We start from the raw sequence: 18,605 nt of genomic DNA, 5'->3' as shown, positions 1-18,605 counted from the left end.
ATCTTAGCTGTAGAGGGCAGTGTCACTGGCCCTCATATGTGGGATCCGAACCGGGGCCTTCTGGCGTCCCAAGCCAGTTCGTCACCATCGCGCCACTCGGCTGGCCCTACTGCCCTTTTCTTGATATAAGCAGCAGTAGACCAGGCAAAGGCCTAGGCTGGAAGAGATGGCCATGAACTCTTTCAGGGCCAGCGTTTCCCCTCCTCTCTCCTCTCACCCTCCCTAAGCTGGTCCCATTAACAGGAGTTAAAGTCACTGAAGCTTCCCACATAAGAGAGGGTAAACAGGACAGACCCCTTCCTATACGGTGAATCTCGCTTTCCCAGGTCCCCTGCCTTCAGACTCAACACACATACATAAGAACCTACTACGTGCTAAACACTTTCATAGACATTGCCCTATTGTATCCACCCCACAACCAGTCCAGCACTACGATGAATATTACAGGCTCTGTCACATTCATGTTTTTCTCATCCATAAAATGGGGATAATGGTAGTAACTGTCGCATGAGGTTGTCTTGAGGATTAAATGAAGTAAGAGGCTTAGCCCTGTGCCCAGCACTTCGTGTGCATTTCATAAATGCCAGCTGCTGGTGTCGTCTTTATTGTTTACATTTAGGTAAGTCAAATTATTCTCATTTTAGAGATAAAGAAATTGAAGTTCTGATGGCTTGGGCAGAAAGGTCACCCTGCCGTATGTGGCCTCAGTCAGCATCCCTCCCCACTATGAAGTCCATGTGCCGCAGAAGGAGCTTTTGCCTCCTAAGAAAGCACATAGTAGGTGGGCAGGGATGGGTTCAGCCAGCAGAGAGGCGGGAATTCATAAACATCTTCTCCATCCTTGGTTGAAATTATTGACTCTGGGCAAGTTACTTCTTAGACATCTTGATTGACTATCTCTAAAGTATAGGTGAGGACGCCAACTTCAGATGGTGTTAAGAAGTGAACGAGAGGCAATAACAAGTGTTGGCAATGATGTGGAATAATTAGACCACTCAAACATTGCTAGTGGGAATGTAAGATGGTTCAGCCACTTTGGAAAACATCTTGGCAGTTCTTCAAAAACTTAAACAGAGAATTACCATATGACCCAGCTATTCCACTCCTAGCTATACACTTAAGAGAACTGACACCATATGTCCGCTTGAAAATTTGTATACAAGTGTTCACAGCAGCATTCTTCACAATAACCAAAAAGTGGAAACAACACAAATGTCCATCGACAGTTGAATGGATAAACAAAATATGGCATAGTCATACAACGGACTATTACTCGGCCATGAAAAGGAAATCTGGAAGACATTATACTAAGTGAAAGAAGCCAGACTTAAAGGCCACATATTGTATAACTCTATTTATATTAAAAGTCCAAATAAGCAAATTCATAGAGACAGAAAACAGATTATTGGTGGCCTAGGGCTGGGGGAAGGAAGGAAGAGAGAGTGGCTGCTAATGGGCATGGGATTTCTTTTGGGGGTGATGAAAATGTCTTGGCATTATTACACAGTGGTAATGGTTGCCCAACTTTGTGAATATACTAAGAAACCACCGAACTGTGTGCTTTAAAACGGTGACTTTTCTGGAATGTGAATTATAGCTCAATGAAAAGAAAACTAAGAAGTAAAGGAGAGCAGTGATAGACAGCGAGCACAGTCTCTGGTGCTCACTTCCCGCTGTCTAATAAATTGGGCGGTTTGTTAGAAGGCTGGGGGTGGGGTCCAGGAGCCCATCTGCTCACCCTGTTCCCACTTCCTGCAGCTCACATTGCTGAGGAAACCTCGGATCTTCTTCAGCATGTGAAATTCCAGTCCAGCAACTTCGAAAACATCCTGACTTGGGACAGCGGGCCGGAGAGCGCTCCAGACACGGTCTACAGTGTCGAGTATAAGATGTATGCTTCCCTCCCAACACGAGCTCGTCTCACTCTGCTCCGAAAACAACCGCCTCCAAGAAAATGCCCCCTTTCCTTGTGGCCCCACACCCCTCACCCAGACGGGTGTTACGCAGCACCGCCACCCCAGATATAGCCCTGCTCTTTTATGTCTCTTTTGCAGAGAGAGGATAAAATAATGGTTAAAAGTGCAGGCTCTAGAGTCAGATTGCCCAGGCTTGAACACCAGCTCTCACCTATATAACCTTGGCAATTGGGTAACCACGCCAAGCCTCAGTTTCCCCATCCATAAAGATAGCGATAGTACCTTCATCATAAGATTGTTAGGTGGATTAAATAAGACAGTCATTGACACTGGTGCCTGGCGAATAATTGTTTTATTATTATTGATGAGGTGAGGCCGACAAAAAGTTGTGCCTACCCCCTCCAGCCCATGCTCCCGTTCCCGTGCAGGGGAGGAGGGCAGGCATAAGCTCGGTAGTCTGAAGACCTGTGTTTCATTCCTGGTCCTGCCCCTTCATTCTGTGACAAGTCACATCCCCTCTCTGAACTTCAGTTCCCTCATCTGTAAAGTGGGGATGACAGTACTCGCCTCCAAGAGTTAGAGTGGCGATGAGCCCAGAGTGTGGACTCAGGACTGGCTGGGCTCGCATCCTGGCTCCCCACGGGCAGGCTTCAACCACCTGGGCAAATGTTACTTCTAAGCCTCAGCTTCCTTATTTGAAGAGAAGGGAGAATAATAATGCATGAACTTCACAGGATCCATGTGAGGACTAACAGATCATACACATAAAAGGCCTGGGACCCAGAACGTGCTAAGTAAATATTTGATATCGTTATCATTATTAATAAACCACAGGCCTGATGCCAGGCCTGTTCATTAAAGGTGCACTCCAGCCCTTCCCTTACCTTCAGGTATGGAGAGATAGAGTGGCTGGCGAAGAAGGGCTGCCAGCGGATCACCAGGAAATCCTGCAACCTCACCATGGAGACAGGCAACCTCACGGAGCAGTACTATGCCAGGGTCACCGCCATCAGCGGGGGAGTCCGGTCAGCCCCCAAGATGACCGACCGGTTCAGCTCACTGCAAGACAGTGAGTAGGAGCCCCTGTTCTTCCAGGGGAGAGAAGACGGGTGGCCCAGAAGGGCTCTGCCTCTGGGGATTGGGGGGTGGGGTTAGAGATGTGGCTTTCAGGGAAGGCATCCTGACTGGAGAACATCCCAGTGCAGTTGTTCATCTTTGTTCATCTCCATCCTGACCTCCCTAGTTCAGACCACCTTCATCTTCTCTCTACTACAACCAAGGCCTCCAAACGTGGTCCCCCCATTTCTCCTTTGACTCTTTTCCAATCCTTCATCCGGTCTCAGCTTCAACATCACCTCCTAAGTGAGTGTCCACACTCCCAGCCCTTAACTTGATTTCACTAGATCACCAGCTCATAGTCTCTGTCGCAATCAAGTGTTCATTGTCTTCATGGCTCATATCCCAATCTGCAGTGATTGTGTTTGCTTATTTGTATATCATCTGCCTTCCGCACTGACATGTGAGCTCAGTGAGGGCGTGTATGGGTGCAGAACCCACTGTGTTCCCAAGCCCTTAGCATAGCGCCTGGCACATAGGAGATACTCAATGCATAATTTATGAATGAATGAATGAATGAATGAGCAAATGAATGAATAAATGAATGAATATGCATTGTCAAACTCCCCTTACAAGTTAAGCAGGTGATGATATTCACTAACTGACTTAACAGCCACGTGTTTTTTTAAGAAAAAAAATTTAACAAGCTCTTTTATTTTTTCCTGTCTTGTTCAATTCATATATGTTTCTTGTAGAAATTTTGGAAACTATAGACATAATGCAAAGGAAAATAAAAGCTGCCCCAAATAACCTGAACACTTAAACATAACCACAGTTACTAGAAACTGTATGCACCCTTTTGTAATCTGGCTGTTTTTCATATCATGGTATCATGAACATTTGCTCCTGTCCATTAAATATTTTTCCATAGTATGATGTTTCACAGCTAAAACTGATCCTTTCTATAGAGGTACTCTAATTTACTTCCCTAATTCACTTTTGAAGACGTTTTAACTCAGTTTTTTAATTTTATAAACAACATGGAAGTGAACATTCTTTCAGCTCAGACGTTTTTTATCTTGAAGGTCAATGGACCCTTGAGGGTTTTAATAAACTAACTTTAAGGGGAGTGGGGTTCATGAATCCTTGAAATTGAGGGCAATGTTTTTGTATATGTACATTTTGGAGGACAGAAGAGTCATAGCATTTATTCAATTACCAAAGGGGTCAGTAAACCAGTAAATGTCATTTGGTTATTATTTGGAAAGTTTCACCTGAAGAAAGATTAAACTCTTAGGCCTGATCGTCAAGGCTGAATCAATAATATTGAGTTCCCCAAATATTATTTAGGATATGTTGTTGAGCCATCATCAATCCCCAAAGCTATCATTGCCAATAGGCTAATGGGATGGGTGCTTCAGGCAGACTCAATCAAGGTGGGGGTGGACAGACTGGGATGTGTGGGGGCTGGGCCAAGGGCATGGTCAACTTAGGGGGACAGCATCCCTTTCCCTGTTCTAGAAGTTACTGTCTCTCAAACAAATTTCATCTCACCGCACACAGAAAAGCTTGTTAGACTAGTTGGACTGTCTACTGCATTAGCGAATGCCCGAGACCTTGCCTCCTGGCTCAATATTCGTCAGGTGTGTGGATGAAGAACTCCCTGGGTTCTTCCTACTCACCCTGGGTCATCCGTTTGCCAGACTTAAATCCAAATACCAGCTGCTTGCAGAACTTCTCTCTTCTTGCCTGTTTGTTTAGCTGATGCTTTCAGGAGCATAGTTGGGCTGGGGTGGGAGGAGCAGGGAAGCAGTCATTTCCCATGGACAGCCCCATACACTACTGACCGATTCCAACTTTTTCTTTTCTTTTTTTCTGTCTTCCTTTTTCTAGCTACAATCAAACCACCTGACGTGACCTGTATCCCCAAGGTGAGATCCATCCAGATGATTGTCCATCCCACCTACACACCCATTCATGCAGAGGACGGCCACCAGCTAACCCTGGAGGACATCTTCCATGACCTGTTCTACCACTTAGAACTCCGCCTCAACCACACGTACCACATGGTAAATAGATGTGCCACCCTGGTCCTCCCCTACCCGGGAAATCATTTCCCTCTCAATTAGATCTGCATTGTTTTCAGTAGAAAGGAGGCAGTTATGTAAATTAGCATTTCCCCAAACATGTCCACAGCTTCTCTCTAGTAGATTCACATCCACAATAGCACACTAAAGTCTTTGACAAGTCCTGCAAAGGCTCTAGTTTCAATTTATTTAATACAACTTCTCTCGAATTTATTTGATCAGAGAAACTCCTTTTATTTTGCACTATATATATATATTTTTTTTTACTTGATTTTTTGCCTAATGGCTTCTAACATCCTGGGGAACAACCTCTATTAACATAACATCCTCAGGTGTCCGTTTTGGAAAATGCAGGAATCAATTGCTACTGATGTAGTTCTTTTTGCTGGCTCTCCATTATTTATGGGAATTTATGGATATAGGCAGTGTCTTAAGATCAGTAATAATAAAAGGTGGGTGGCGAGGGCGTAAGTTGTCAAACAACATACAAGTTATATCTTTTTGTATTCAGAAAATATGTGGGATTTCCGCTCCAGCATGTGCCACTAATCCATAATTCCATTGAATGACTATTCCCACTCTCAAGGAGTTTATAACCTAGTGGGTTGGCGGGAATTAAAACAAGAATTCAGGGCCGGCCGAGTGGCGCAATGGTGAAGAACTGGCTTGGGACGCCAGAGGGCCCCGGTTCGGATCCCACATATGAGGGCCAGTGACACTGCCCTCTACAGCTAAGATGCTGAACAACAGCTCAANCACACACACACACACACACACGTGTGCATTTCCACAGGGGTGGAGGTTTATCCATTTCACTGAGCACAGAGGAGGAAGGACAAACTGAAGCCTTGGACTGGGCAAGACTGCAGCCCAAGGCCAGTTCCCAGGAAAATGCCCAGACCAAGGCTGAAGTGCTTTCTGGAACCCAGCTGAGCTGCTTCATGAAGGTGATTTAGAAAAAAGAAAAGCTGTCATCACTGTGGTCTTCGGCTTGTCTGAAGGAACTGCTTCATCTCTATTCTTAAACCTTGTTACTTTTTAAGCTTTTTCTTTTTTTCCAAAGTTTAATTTCAGAGGTAAGCTGAGCTTTTTAGTAATTCTAAATTCCAGCTCCTTTATGGTCATTGTCATTAAAAAACTGGGAAACATTAGGAAAACAGGGTAACCAATGTAACAATGTGTCGGGTGTGCTTGGCACTTAACTGTTTACAGAGCCAGGAACTGCAGGGCCTGAGCTCCAGGACCACGCTGAGGGATGTCAGGTCAAGAATGCCTGATGCCTTAGGTTAAAGCAACGTTACGATTCTTCAGAGCACAGTTGACTCGAGTAATGTGGGGTTTAGGGGCACTGACCCCCCCCCACAGTCAAAACTTTTGACTCCCCAAAAACTTCAGTCCTACCTCAGTTTCCACAGGGGAATTGGTTCCAGGACCCCCTGTGGATACCAAAATCCATGCATGCTCAAGTCCCTTATATAAAATGGTGTAGATCGATGCATAACGTCAGCCTTACGTATCCGTGGATTCCCAACCACAGATCACAAATACTATTTTCAATCCGCAGTTGGTTGAATCTGCGGATGCAAAACCCAGGGATAATTGAGGGCTGACTGTTGAAAAACATCTGCGTGTAAGTGGACCTGTGCAGTTCAAAGGTCAGATGTACAGAGAAGATTATATATTGTTCTTAGATATTTGTATTTATTTCCAATTTTGTTCTATGTTTATATCATACTTAAATAATTTTTTAATGCTCGTCGGTATCTACCCTAAACTTTTAAATAAAGAGCTCTATTTTTAGAGAAAAAGGCAAAACTGAAAGGAAAAGTGTGCGCTCTTATTCCTCCATGGCTTCTCACCACTCATCTAGGTGTTGAGACCACAAGGGTCTTGGGTTGGGTCCCCAGCGGCTGACCCAGAGACCAGGATTTGGGAGTACAAAGCAGTGCCGTGATTCCAGAAAGCACCAATAGAGGAGGAGGAAGCCAGACAGGGAAGGCAGCCTGTCCAGGTGCATAATCAAACAGGTCGCTGCCCCAGGCAACCGAGCCCCCCCCCCAGGGGCTTTGGGAATTCAGTGTTGGACCGTCCAGATTTGTTCTGCCGGGGGCCGGAGCTGGGGAATTGATGTACTAGCTCCCATTAGTCCTGTGTACAGGGCCACTCCCCACTGCAGAGTTGCAGGTACACTTCCAGTTGGAATCCATCAAGGTGAGTGCATGAGAAAGGAGAGTACCATAGGGGTGTGGGTAGGACTCCCATGTCACCTGCTACAATGAGGCCAGAGCTGCACCCACCATCCTGGCAGCTCACCCTAGAGCAACTATGGTCTGTGGAAGGTTACACAACATCCTCCGAGGCTGACCTTGCAAACCCAAACTCATTCCAGTAGATTTCTAAGGAGGAGCATCTCCCAGCTTCCAGCAATTCTGTCAGGGCCACCTGGTAACTGCCCAGCACTGTTCTTGCAGATTTGTCACCATTTACTGGTCCCAACGCAGGCGCTGGACCCCAGGTGAGCTGATCCAAGCCCCTTTCCCTGGAATGCAGAAGTCTTGCCTGGCTGGACCTGGAATATGGAAGTGTCGAGCTACGACTGTCCCATTTTCCACTCCGAGGAACAGGGAAAGCCCAGAGTGCAGAAGAGACAAGAATGAGACTGCCGCATGAGCTGCTGAGATGAGAAATGTTAAACCCTGGTTCCGATCCATTCCAGCGGCCCAGCGGCAGCCCTGTTCTCGGTTTCCCTGAATCCTAGTTTTAAGCCGTCTCCCAGGGCCTCCTATTACTTATACCCAAGTATCCTTGCCAATTCCCATTATGTGCATATCGCAGCTTGTGGTCAGGTTGGGGCTTCTGCCCCCTGGAATGGATGTGCAGTAGGTCCTTTCCAGAACACAGGGCAGAACCTGCCTCCCACCCTGCCATCCCAGGCCAGGTCAACTTTTGAGCTGCTCTTGGCCTGTTTGCCGCCACCTGCTGGACAGGGGTGGGATGGGCGCGCTGCCCGATGGCACAGGTTCTTACCAAAACAGTGCTCAGGGCAACTGGGAGAAGGGAGGGTTAGGGTGATGGATGTCACATCCGGAGAGCACCTTTAGGGAAGGGACTGCTTTCTTCCCGGCACTAGCACCTGGCACAGGGTGGAAGCTTAGTATTGAATAAATGAATGAGTGAATTGATGTACGAATTGGAGTCAGTAAGGGACNACAAAGCTCCAGGACCTGCAGGGAAATCCCACTAACTGAGTGACAACCTGTGTATTAGACACATCTGCACCTTCCCCCATCCCTCCACCTTCCCATTTATGTGGAAAGTCGCCAGCTCGACTTCCAGGATCCAGCACCTGCATCCTGGGGGCCCTCTCTGGCCTCTTGTGTCCACTCTGCCCATGCATGTGGCCGGCTGCAAGTGTCAGGGAAGCAGCACCTCCGCCACCCCCTCCACCCCTCACCTGATGGTGCTTTGAGGTGTGTGCGCCACACTGGCTCCCTGAGTCCCCAGCGGGGTTAAGCTCCAGCTGCTTTAGGGGTAACTTGCCTGATAACACTCATCCTACTGGCTGCTCCCCCAGCCCCTGTCTAATTTGCCCACTTCCTTGTTGGTATTTCCTGGGATCACTTCCCAAAGAGACTCGTTACATCTGCATCCTTGTCTCAGGGTCTGTGTCCCAGGGAACCCAAATTCCAACAGTCACGCTTCAGAAAAGCCTAAACTTCCTGTTTTTCCCTCCCCTCCCCAAATCAGGACTTTTCTGGACACAAACGTCCCGTGGCAACCTTTGAGCCCAGTGGCCCAGAGTCGCTGGATGACTTGACCCTCTGTCCTCAAAAGGAGGTGACCAGAAGGGTCAGGCTGACCCCTAGAGTCAGGGCCCCAGCCACCATCCAGGCAGAATCCGAGGACAGTGCTGAGGAAGATGTCGACACAGACAACACCATCAGCTTCCAGCCCTACATCAAACCCTCCCGCTTCCTGGAGCAGGAGCACCAGACCCTGGAGCACTCTGAGGCAGGGGTCCAGGTCATAGGCTCCCCTGCCTGGGACTCTTCAGACAGAAGCTGGGCTAGCACTGTGAGCTCCTCCACCTGGGAGGAGGCCGGGTCCTCTGGCTATTTGGTCAAGAAGGGGCCAGGCCAAGGGCTGAGTAGGGACGAGTGTGAGGAGCCTCCCCTAGTCCCCGAATTCTCCAAGGACTTGGGTTCCCTGGAAGAGCCCCCAAAAGACGACCTCTCCTCCTGGGCCAGCTGGGGCTCCTTAGCACCAAGGCCCCTAGTTTCCCTTCGGACACTGACCTTCTGGGACAGCAGCCCTGACGAGGAGGAGGAGGAGGAGGAGGAAGAAGAGGAGGAAGAAGAGGGTGAGAGGGAATCAGAAATTGAGGACAGCAGTACCAGCAGCTGCGGGGCTGACAGCCTCCAGAGGACCGAGGCCGGGGGTAGGACACTGGGGCATTATATGGCCAGGTGAGCTGTCCTCCGGCTTCCTGCCGAATCTGGTGCTACTGAGCTTCTCACGGACCCAAGACACCACTGAGACTTGAAAACCTGGAGCTTCGTCACTGGGGTGGCAGAGGGCTCTTGCAGCTAATGGAGGCTGTGTGTCAGTTAGGTTGAGCAGTAAGAAGCCACACCATCCTATGACCCACCAGCTTTGGGCTGGGCTCAAAGGACTAGACAAAAGGATGGGCTGCCCACTGTCCCACTGTCCCTGGGTGACAGGCCAGGTAGAAAAAGCATCCCTGGACCACATGAAACAGGTGAGGTCAGATCGTAGTGGCCATCAAGGGTTGACACCACATTGGGGCCATCTGGACTGAGGGGAGGAAGTTTGGAGGAACAGCTGAATCAGTTTCCTGCCTTTCTCCAGNCCCCCAATTCCCCAGCACTGTTTCCATCCCCCCAATTCCCCAATAAAAATCTTTAAAAACAAACAAACAAACAAACAAAAACCCAAGAATTCAAACAGGTAGAGGAAAATAAGGGTATTGTGTTGGGCACAGTGGAGGCAGGGAAGGGAGAGGGGCCATGTCAGTTCAGAGAGATTTGGAAACTTTGTGATGCCAATACCAGTTTCTGAGGTGTGCCACATAATGTATGCTTATTACGTCACTTAATCTTCACCAAAACCCTGTGAGGTGCTATTATCTTCATTTTCTGAATGAGAAAACAGGCTTAGAGAGGTTAAGTCACTTATTCAAGGTTATTCAGCAAATAATAGCATTATTATTATTACTAGCAAGATTCAAGCCCAGTTCAAAGCCCACATTTCCACCCCACCCCTCACCCCCACTGGCCTATACTGCCCCACCATGATCACAGAGAGAAGCAGGAAAACTTAGGACATCGTTGGAAAACACAAAACTGCCCAGTTTGACTAGAACATAGGAACACACAGAACAATTTCACAAAACACAGTCCCAAACCAGTGGCATCAGAATCCCCTGCAGCGTTTGTTAAAACTACAGGTTCTTCGACTCCCTTCCAATCTACGTAATCAAATTCTACAGCTGTACTCCTGGGCTCTGAATCTTAGAGAGCAGCCCAAGTACTTCTTACCCACCCTGAAGTTTGAGAGCCACGGATGGAGAGGAACCATGGGAGATAAACTCAAGAAGCCAGGCTGGGGCTATACTCTAGGGATCTGGGATTGCGAATGGAAGAAATCACCGTTTCTTTCAACAGTCAGGGGGAGGAATTCAAGATTATTGAGCAGGGAGGGTCCTTACCACAACTATTTTTGGTAAATATTCGGGGTTTTACTGAATATTTTGTTGTTAATTCTATAATTTAATTCAGGTTGTGGTCAGAAAAATACTCCATATGATTTCAGTTCTTATAAATTTATGGAGACTTGTTTTCTGGCTCAGTATATGGCCTATCTTGGTGAATGTGCACTTGAAAAGAATACGTATCTTGTAGTTGTTTGGTGGAGTGTGCTATAAATATAGATTAGATCAAGGTGACTAAATGTGTTATTCAGATCTTCTATGTCTTTTCTGATTTGGGGGAGGTCTATTGTTCTTTTCATTGCTGAGAGTGTCATAATCTCCAACTACAACTGTGGATTTACCTATCTTCCCCTTTAATTCTGTGCATATTTGAAACTCTTTTATCAGGCACGTATACATTCATGATTGCCATAGCCTCCTGATAAATTGTTGTTGCTGGTGGTGGTGGTGACGGTGGTGATAGTAGTAATGGTGATAACAGCAGCTAGTATTTATTCTCTGCTTCCTATGTGCCAGACACTGTTCTAAGTGAGAGTACATGGAGCTTGGTGGCTGACTGGATTTGGGAGTAAAGCAGAGGCAGGAGGATGGGAATGGAGTACTGTAGACTGATCCAGCAGTTTCTGGTTTGGGTACCTGGCGGAACCATTTCACTAACCTGGCATAGTAACCCTGGCATAGGCGTAAGAAGGCTTGCTTGGGCTCCATATGGAGACTGGCTTGTAAGAGGATTCACTCTGGGTTCTCTATTAAATTCAGCACCTTGAAGGGAAGCAGAGAGAATACGAGTTCGTTGGCCTGACCCCTGACACGGAGTTCGTTGGAACCATCATAATTTATGTTCGAACGTGGTTCAAAGAGAGTGCCCCCTACGTGTGCCGAGTGAAGACACTGCCAGGTAAGTTTGGCTGAAACCAGAGGGAGGTAGGATTCCTGAATTCAAGTCTTGACTGTGTGCTTTCCTCCCTGTAACCAAGGTGAGGCTTGGCAGTGCTCTGAGAAACTACAGAAGGGTTATTAAAGTCAATCTTTGTTTATCCATAAATGCATTAGCTGGTGGGTTATCACAGCACATGTTTAATCTCTACCTTCCAGCCTATGTCCGGATTTCCTCTCTCTGGCAACCTTAGTATGTACCCTGACAAAGCAACTTCACCTTAATATTAACCCAGGTGAGATATACTGGGAAATAATCTACAGGGGGGATAACAGAGAAGATAAGAAGATCCCTCAATATCTTCCAAAGTCAAATAATAATAACAGTGATGAGAGCTAGCATTTGTGCATTGCTAACCAGGCACCAGGCACTACTAAGTGCAATCTTCATGAGCAGCTATGAGTCAGGTACTATTATCATCCTCATTTTACAGATGAGGAAACAGGTTCAGAGTGGTTAATTAACTTGCCTAAGGTCACACAGGTGGTGAGGAATAGAACTAGGCCTAATTCTGGAGACCACATTCTCACTATTGTGCTACTATAGAAATAATTTTGAGTCATCAGGTCAGTGAGATGATGTCCCATGCTCCTTTCCTCTGGCACATTGAAACTCGACCCTCATCATAAGCATTGTGATATTTTTATTAGAGTTTATTGTCATAGACAGATAGAAATGCTCAGAGAAACAAGTTTCGAGGATTAAAGTGATAGCAGTAGGCTTGATAGGTCTCTACCTTAGTCATCTTGTTTAGATTAATGATGTCAGTAGGTGATCTCTGTTCTAATGAACAGAGGTGAGGTGGCTGCGAGGCTGGGCCCGAGAGTACAACTGCAGGTTGGTAGAAACATCATCAGGTAGGTTCTGGTTCTCAGTTTTGTTCACAAACTCAACTCGTCAATTGCCCCAAGAGTCTGAGAGAGACTGATTTTTCCATGAGGGGTCCAGTGCATTAATTTTCAGGGGAAGATATGCCTGGTGGAACGGCCAGCGCTGGCCCACTGCACGGGGCATGCCCGTCCTGTAGATAGGGCCACTGGGGAGGCCAGGCTAGAGCTTGGCAAGAGGAGAACTAGAAAAAGGGAACCAACGTACTGGGAGCATATAGATGATTCATGACCCTCTCCCCTGGACCGAACTAGATGAATCTCACCCATTCGTGGCCCACCCCTGCCCCACCCAGCTTTTTGACAACATGCAGACCACTCATGATGTGATACCATTTTTTTTCTAAGACTGGAGCTGCTTTTATATAAATCACACTTCTAGTTGGCTATTTCCTGCTGACATATAGAAGGCCCCTTATCCTCAAAAATAAAGCATGTTAATAAAAATTCCTACTATTTATTAAGTACTTACTCTGTTGCCAAGCACTGTGTTAAATGCTTTACCTATATTTTCCCATTTAGCCTTTATAACAACACTGCAAATTGGTAGCACCATCCCCATTTTACAGAGAAGGAACTCTGGCTCCCAGAGGTTAAGCAACTTGCTGGTAACCAGACAGCTGGTCAGTGAACCTAGTTGGGTTCATCTGATCCTGAAGCTTAAGCTCTAACCACCACTTTGCAATTTTGTTTATAGCAAATCCCCTCTATTGCACATTTATTTCTCTAACTTCCATTGCAGACTGTTACGTCCTGCCCTTGACCCCATATTCTAGAGTCTATCCTACCCCCAGAGCCCAGAATCTCCACTTTATCTACCTCTCAGAGTAGCTGGGAGAGTCACAGAGCAACATCCCAGAATCTTGATGCTGGAGAGGGCTCTAGGGGTCATCTCACCCCATACCTAATTTTTACAGATGAGGAAACTGAGGCACCTTTGTGCAGTGTCTCTGAGGCTGAGCTTTGGAGTTGTACATGCCAACCCTGGCTTCTCCACTAACTGGCTGTGTGACCTTGGCCAAGGCACTTAACCTCTCTGAGAATCAGCTTCATTATCTGTAAGAAGGGAGCATCTCTGGCACTGTGTGTTTGGTGGGATAACATAGGTAGAGCACCCCGCACAGTGCATGGCACATTGTAAGAATTCACTAATTGCTAGCTACTGTTATTAATAAATGAGAGGGTTGTGCAGCAGAGAGAAGGGTGCTCAGCCTATCAGTGGCTGAGCCAGACATCTAATACCCCACACTCCAGTGTTATTTCTATTATTTCTTCCTGCCTCCCCAGAAGTGAGACAGCATATGGGAATGTTCCAAGTTCCTATCCTATCCTGGTACAAGAAGCAGTGGTTTTCCATTAGGCGTGTCATGTAGAGATATTCGGGTGTGTCTTCTCCCTGGAGCGGCGCTGGGAGTATCATGTTACAGGGGACAGGGTATCACTGCAGTGGGAAGATGACCCTTAGAGGCCTGAGCCATAGGGCTGGAGGAGGGAGCTAGAAGTAGAGGCTCCAGCAACTCGCAGCATTCACAGTGATTGCCAAGGTCATTGGCACCTGGTGATCCGTTGCCCAAGCTGAAGCCACACGGGGGCCACAAACAGGAGGGTGACTTGGAGAGTCAACACCCCTGGATAATACAAATGGCCAGTTTTAACAAAGAAAAAACTCCAATTGCCTCTTCCTTACCAAGCCCTTCACCGGTCTCACTTGGGCTGGTGACGGGAAGTGTGTCATATCAAGAACTGTGTGTGCCCATCCCAAAGATGCGGGACCATAGGGAGAAGGCTCAGCACCAAAGCCCCCAGTCGTCCCTCTCCTTCCCTTTTAGAAAGGGGGGTGCCCCCGGCTCCCTCCTGAGCAAGGTCTTCCCGGATACCCAGCCCCTTACCTTGGTAGGGAGGTGGGGAGGACAGAACCCTCCCATTGTCACTGCCCGCCCCCCACCAAGGAGTCAGGACTGTCCTCAGACCCAGACAAGAGGGACCCACTTTAGAAAACCCCGCTCCGGCCTTGCTCTGGCCATGGCCCTCCCCACAAAATGAAGAGTCCTCAGGTCCAAGTGGACAGGTCCCCCTGTGACCTCCCTTCCAGACCACACTCTGAGTACCCGGGACCCTAAAATTCCCTGTGGAAATGCCCTGAGCCTGTGTCCAGTCTAGGCAGATCTCTTTCTTGCACCCCTCCTCCTGAGGGGAGACACTCTGTTGATGTGCAGACCCTCGGCCCAAAGAGTGGGCAATAGGTAGCTATTTGTTGCGGGGCATGGATGAGCTTGGCCATGTGGCTGGGGCTTCCCTATCCATGTGTGTGAGGCCCCTGGCAGTGTGTGAGAGGGAGCCGGGTGGGCTAGGGGGCCCCCCGAGCCTTCACATTACAGCACAGTCCCCCCAACAAGTCCAAGAATTCAAAATTCAAACCTGGCCTTCCAGGTCATTATGAAAAGCACATTGTTTGCCAAGGTGGGAACATAGAACATATTTTACTTTGTGTGAAAACGTGATTTACAAATTCTGAATATTTAGCTATGTGGTGGGTGGCCCTGTCTTCGTGCTCTTGCCCCAGCCCTGCAAATATTCAGGGTAGGAGAGGCTTCCCAAGCCTGGCCCTGAGAGGGCAGGGGAGGAGAAGCCCAGAGTGTGCAGCATCCACACTTGGGATGGGCCCAGCCCGGATGCCAGCCTCACCCTTCCTGCTCAGGCCTCTTTGCTCACACAGACCGGACGTGGACCTACTCCTTCTCGGGTACCTTCCTGTTCTTCATGGGCTTTCTGGTGGCAGTTCTCTGCTACCTGAGCTACAGATACGTCACCAAGCCACCTACACCTCCCAACTCCCTGGTAAGCAACCGCACGTGGGGCAGGAGGGAGGGGAAGGCCCCAAAGCAGCGAGAACAGAGGCCCAGGGATCCCCAGCTCTCCCTGAAATGCAGTGATCATCACACGAAGCAGAAAGTTAGGCCTCAGGCCTCCCCTCCAACCTAAAGCCGACAAAGACGTGGCCCCACAGGGAGTGCTGAAGGGGGGCAGGTGATGGGGAAGAGTGGACTTGGAATAAAAATCCCACAGGGCTTTGAAGCGTCCACATGCAGGCCGGTAACATAGGACCCGAGAGAGCAGGCCAGGGAACGGGCCACTGTGGAGGCCAAAGAGTGGAACTCACATCCTGTCTGAAGGGCAGGCCAGTACTGCCCCCTGTGAATACAGGCCCAGTATGGCCAGATCTTCACATTTTTTTGAAAGAGAAGTCAGAATTTCAGATTGTAATGTGAAATCTCCCAATTTTCAAATGTTGGCAACTAATTTTTAAAACGCGAAGCCCTATGTAAACCACACAAGCCACATCACAGCCTCGATCTGGCCACCAGCACTGCATCTGCTCAAGCACCAGGGCCCCCTGCAGAGCATCATCCCAGCTGTTTGGGGCTCCAGTGTGGCTATCACCCATCTGAGAGGCTCCAGGGCATTTCACGCAATGTCACAGCCCAGATGAGCCATTTCCTGTAAAGCTCTCTTGGCCTCCCTTTGTCCCTCACCCTTTCCCACCTTGCCCCCTATATTAGGCCCTTAGGGACCTTTGAGTCCCTAAAGAGGAGCAGTGTGGGCTACCACCTCCAGAGGGTACTCCAAAGTGACCCCAAATCGGAGTCACCTACTTCTTGGATTATTTACCTCCTAGATAACCACAGCCAAAATCTCTCTCTCTGTCTCTCTCCTCTGAGATAACCCAGGCTTTAGGCGTAGCCCTCAACTAAAGGGCTGGCAGCCCTGTCCCTTTGCGAAGGCCCCAATATTTACAGAAATCTCTGAGAAGTAACAGGGATGTGTGGCATACGCACCATGAAAAAGCCCCCTATGGCCTATCCCCTCTGAATCCCCATGGAGGGCCTCACCCACCCACGGTACCTCGGGGAGCTGAGAACGGGCCCTAACGGTGGGTTGTTGTTGTCCCTGCACAGAATGTCCAGCGTGTACTGACCTTCCAGCCTCTGCGCTTCATCCAGGAGCACATCCTCGTCCCCGTCTTTGACCTCAATGGCCCCAGCAGCCTGGCCCAGCCTGTCCAGTACGCCCAAGTCATGGTCTCTGGGCCCAGGGAGACCCCAGGAGCCCCACCGCTGCACAGCCTATCTGAGATTGCCTACCTCGGGCAGTCGGAAATCTCTATTCTCCAGTCCCCTGGAGTGCCATCTCACCGGGCGCTCTCCCCACTGTCCTATGCTCCCCAGGCTGCCCCTGAGGTCAGACCCCCATCCTACACACCTCAAGTCACCCCTGAAGCTCAAGCCCCATTCTACACTCCACAGTCCATCTCTAAGGTCCAGCCGCCTTCCTACAACCCTCAAGCCACTCGGAACAGCTGGCCTCCTTCCTATGGGATGTGCGTGGAAAGCTCTGGCAAAGATTCCCCACCTGTGACATCCTCTAGTCCCAAATACCTCAGGCAAAAAGGTCAGCTCCAGAAAGAGGCACCGGCTGGACGCTGCACTGCAGGTGAACTTTCTCTGCAGGGGGTGGCCTGCTTGGCCACAGAGGAACTCCAAGAAGCAAAATCCCTCCACCAGCATTTGGGGGCTGACACAGACAGAGCACCTGACATTAATGTGCCACACAGAGGGGACCCAGGGACACCAGGGTACCTAAAGGGCCAGCTGCCTCTCCTCTCCTCTGTCCAGATCGAAGGTCACCCGGTGTCCCTCACTTTGGACACTCCTTCTCTCCCATGTTCACCTACGGACCAGGTTTCAAGTCCCTGGGGCCTGCTGGAGTCCCTTGTATGTCCCAAGGACAAAAGTCCAGTGTCTGAGACTGACGCCAAGAGCCCGGCCCTTCCAGGCTCACACCTGGAGCAGCCTGCAGAGCTGGACTCTCTTTTCAGAGGCTTGGCCTTGACCGTGCAGTGGGAATCCTGAGTAGAACACAGGGCAGGCCTGGGACTGCCTCCCGGTCTCCACTCCAATCTCACATCCTCGGCTGTCATTCCCAACCATGCTGCTCACACAGCCCAACCTCAGGCGGGAGCCCTTGAGAGAACCAGAGGATGCTGGGGCCCTGCCATGGCTGAGCTCCCGTTAGAGCAAAAAGGCACAGTGAGGACTCCAGCCAGGGGAGTTATGGGCATGCATTACATGCAAATGGGCGTGTGCGTGCAGAGCTCTGCAGGGCAGGACGGGACAGTCAGTGTGACGCATTAACACATGGTGACTTTGCAGAAATTCGGGGCCCAGCACCTAGCATGCTGGACACAAAGTTCTCCAGGAGCCGACCTCTCTCCACACCCTTCCCTGGTTGGTTTCATCATCTAACTCAACAAAGAGTGAGGTCTCTGCCTCCTCTGTGATTCCTCAGGTGAGTAAAGAATCCTGGAAATGAACACCTCATGGCAGGCTGGGCAGAACCAGAACAACCTGCTATCCTGCCAAGGTCAGAGGCAGCATGATGGGGAGACTCCAGGGAGGGGTGTGGCCTGGGCTCACTTCCAGCCAAGGCTACTGCCCGAAGTTGCACCATTTCAACTTCATTCCTCTGCTCAAGGCTGTATCCCAAGTGAAATGCAGGACTACTGGGGAGGGAGAGCACATACACCCTTTCTGCCGGCAGGAGTTTCAGATCCTACCCTGAGAGCAGAGCTTGAAAGGAATGTGGGGCAATGTGTTCCCTGAAGGAGACACAACAACAAACTGTACTTGCTTCACAACTTTGGAAACTCAGCCTTGGGCTCAGCCCATCATCTGAGTTCCAATTCCAGCCTCATCACTTACCAGCTGTGTGACTTCAAGCAAATAAATCACTGCTCAAAACCTCAGTTTCTTCATCTGTAAATGGGGATAATAAGTTAATCTACCTCATCGGGTGGTGGTGAGGATGAAATTAAATAACGTCTGTAAAGTGCTTAATAATGTCTGGTATAAGGGCAGTGCCCAATAAATGGTAGCTATTTCTTGTGATTTTTTTTTTAAGATTTTTATTGGGGAATTGGGGGGATGGGAACAG

General features: G+C 48.9%; 2 protein-coding genes across 2 annotated transcripts in view; both read left to right on the top strand.

Moving 5' to 3' along the window:
- IFNLR1 (interferon lambda receptor 1) overlaps positions 1–9,927 on the top strand; it is a 28,764-nt gene extending 18,837 nt beyond the window's left edge. The window contains exon 3 of the mRNA XM_019650086.1: positions 8,807–9,927. Coding sequence (XP_019505631.1) covers positions 8,807–9,529 — 723 coding nt within the window. The 3' untranslated portion in view covers positions 9,530–9,927. The remainder of the gene's footprint in view (positions 1–8,806) is intronic.
- Positions 1–18,395, top strand: part of IL22RA1 (interleukin 22 receptor subunit alpha 1) — a 27,676-nt gene extending 9,281 nt beyond the window's left edge. The window contains exons 2-7 of the mRNA XM_019650087.1: positions 1,759–1,891; positions 2,807–2,985; positions 4,866–5,041; positions 11,550–11,688; positions 15,331–15,452; positions 16,571–18,395. Of these exons, the coding sequence (XP_019505632.1) occupies positions 1,759–1,891; positions 2,807–2,985; positions 4,866–5,041; positions 11,550–11,688; positions 15,331–15,452; positions 16,571–17,524 (1,703 nt within the window). The 3' untranslated portion in view covers positions 17,525–18,395. The remainder of the gene's footprint in view (positions 1–1,758; positions 1,892–2,806; positions 2,986–4,865; positions 5,042–11,549; positions 11,689–15,330; positions 15,453–16,570) is intronic.
- Positions 18,396–18,605: the final 210 nt, after the last annotated feature.

This window comes from Hipposideros armiger, unplaced genomic scaffold, assembly GCF_001890085.2.
Source record: "Hipposideros armiger isolate ML-2016 unplaced genomic scaffold, ASM189008v1 scaffold_138, whole genome shotgun sequence".
NCBI lineage: Eukaryota > Metazoa > Chordata > Mammalia > Chiroptera > Hipposideridae > Hipposideros > Hipposideros armiger.
The sequence above is the reverse complement of the archived record's forward strand: the minus strand, read 5'-3'. Positions and strand labels throughout refer to the sequence as shown.